This window comes from Amphimedon queenslandica, unplaced genomic scaffold, assembly GCF_000090795.2.
Source record: "Amphimedon queenslandica unplaced genomic scaffold, v1.1 AMPQUscaffold_11781, whole genome shotgun sequence".
Taxonomy (NCBI): Eukaryota; Metazoa; Porifera; class Demospongiae; order Haplosclerida; family Niphatidae; genus Amphimedon; species Amphimedon queenslandica.
Window position 1 is genome coordinate 1,838 of NW_003547977.1, and position 2,217 is coordinate 4,054.

A 2,217-nucleotide genomic window follows, 5' to 3' on the forward strand; every position below is an offset into this window, starting at 1 on the left:
ACATGTCATGTGATGTCACAAGCCAGACACTCCCTTTTGGGATTATGTCATATGAAACTTCCATAGATGTAAAGCAATGAATCTGTTATACAGAGGTGTCCTTTATGTGGAGGTTATTTTATACAGTAAGGAATGTAATTGGTACAGTAGGTGCTGTCCGTTAAAGAGTGTTTGTTAAGAGAAGCTAGCTATGCTGTATACTATGCTGTCTTATTACTATTGTTTATGTGATTGATACTAATTAAGAAGTATAAATATAGTTTTAAAAGTCTATCAACTCAATATAGATTTATAGCTAGAACAGATAACATTAATTAGCAGCAAAATAAAAACAAATACACTATATAATAATTATCAAGAAAAAAGCAAAAAGAAAGTAGCAAAAAATTAATAAGATATATACATACATGTAGCTCTTAATGAGTAAAGCCCAACATCCACTATGGCAACTTTGTTGAAAGCAACTTTGTGGTTACTTTAATGTATGTCAACTTTGTTGCCAAAAGTAGAACAGTAGAACAGTAGAACAGTGTTCTACTTTTGGCAACAAAATTTCTGTTGATTTCAACAAAGTTGCCAAATATGTTGGGCTTAAGGAAGTTAGTTATTAGGAGGACGTCGACAAAATAGGCAAGAGAACAATCCTCTTCTGGCTTGCAACTGTTGCAGTTGCCCTTCAAGTTCAGCAACTCTATTATTCAATTGCGTTATTTCATTTTGTGATGCTCTATTTTCCTTCTGTGATCTTGTTTCCTGATTTTGCAATTCTGTTACTTGATTTTGTAACTCTGTTACTAATCTTGTTGATTCACTGGCCTGCATTTCTAATTTCATATTTACTATTTCTTTTTTCTGGGATTGTATTTCTTGTGTAAATTTATCAAACGCACATTCTAAATGCTTTGGAACTTCACTCTTCATATGACTTTCTTCGTCCTTTTGCTTGATTGTTTCTTTGCAATACTGGCACTTGTAGGGCTTTTCTGGGCAATCTGGCTCGTGCTTATCCATGTTTTTTCTTGTATCTTTTCTTTTGCAGCCATAGCAGCATTCAATGACTTCAAATTTACAAACTTTATCTCCATCTCTTTCTCCTTTCTTAATATGATTTTTACGGTCACGTACTTCTCCAATCCATTTGCAGCCCTTTTTTGCATTGGGACAATGCATTTTCAGATCCTGAATAAGCCCCCGTGCATTTTTATCAGGATGTGATTTGTATTGCTCTCTACAATTAAAACAATTGCTCCCATCTTTCTTAAGTCTACTGTCACATGTGTGACAAGCGAGCTTTCCACAGCAGCCTGTTTGGTAGACGTCTTCTAGCATCTGGGAATGGCAAATAGGACATTTTACCTGTATCTTGAGGTCTTTATTAACAAACTCAATTTCTTCATCAACATCAGAAGTACTCATCTTGTCAGATTTGTTCATCTCTACGCGTTCAAAAATCACAATAATAAGTGTTGTCAATAGTAGATATTTCCGTATTTTATTTGAGTAGCTATAGTTATTGCTAGTTATTTTTGCTAGTTATTTTTGCTAGTTAGGCCTAGGCCATTTTGTTGGCACAGAAACCACGCCTCTATTGATAACTGGCAATTTTACATGCTTGCATTGCTGCTTGGATTTCTTAATGCATAATTTTTTGTTTGCTGTCTTATGCATGATCTCTTCGGCAAATAAAATCTATCAAGACAACAGTATCTGTGCCATCACAATAGGTGTTAGTTTTTAAAGCCCTTTTGACTTGAGTCAGTGCAAAACATACACTATTAAAAGCAATGTGTGGTGGTCAATATATTCATGCATTCAATATATCCTGGATTAATTAATACATTCAATATTCATGACTTGTAACCACATAGTTACACGTGGTAAGTTTTATATACACTGTTACACATACACAGAGAAGCTGAGTAACTACCGTTCGTTCGTCTCGTTCGTTCATCGTTCGTTGATCATTCGTCGTTCATCTCTATCGTTCACTGCAAACATTTTATCGAACTATTTTAGTAGTGTGAGTGTATGTTACTATTTTGTTTGTTATCATTTGCTGTAACTTCTCTTTTCTCACTCTTTCTAAAACATTCCCATTCTTCCTTCATTTCCTCTTTCCTTTCTAACTCTCTCTCTTCTTCTTTTATTATTTGGTTGAGAATATTCGTGATCCTCCTAATTCAGTCATACAATCACACTACAAATGAATCATGCTCG

General features: G+C 34.5%; 1 protein-coding gene across 1 annotated transcript; it reads right to left on the reverse strand.

The window, feature by feature from the left end:
* Window positions 1-600: 600 nt before the first annotated feature.
* On the reverse strand, window positions 601-1,434 carry LOC105315102 (TNF receptor-associated factor 4-like). Its single transcript, XM_011409616.1, has one exon. The coding sequence runs from the start codon at window positions 1,432-1,434 to the stop codon at window positions 601-603; it is 834 nt and encodes a 277-aa protein (XP_011407918.1).
* Window positions 1,435-2,217: the final 783 nt, after the last annotated feature.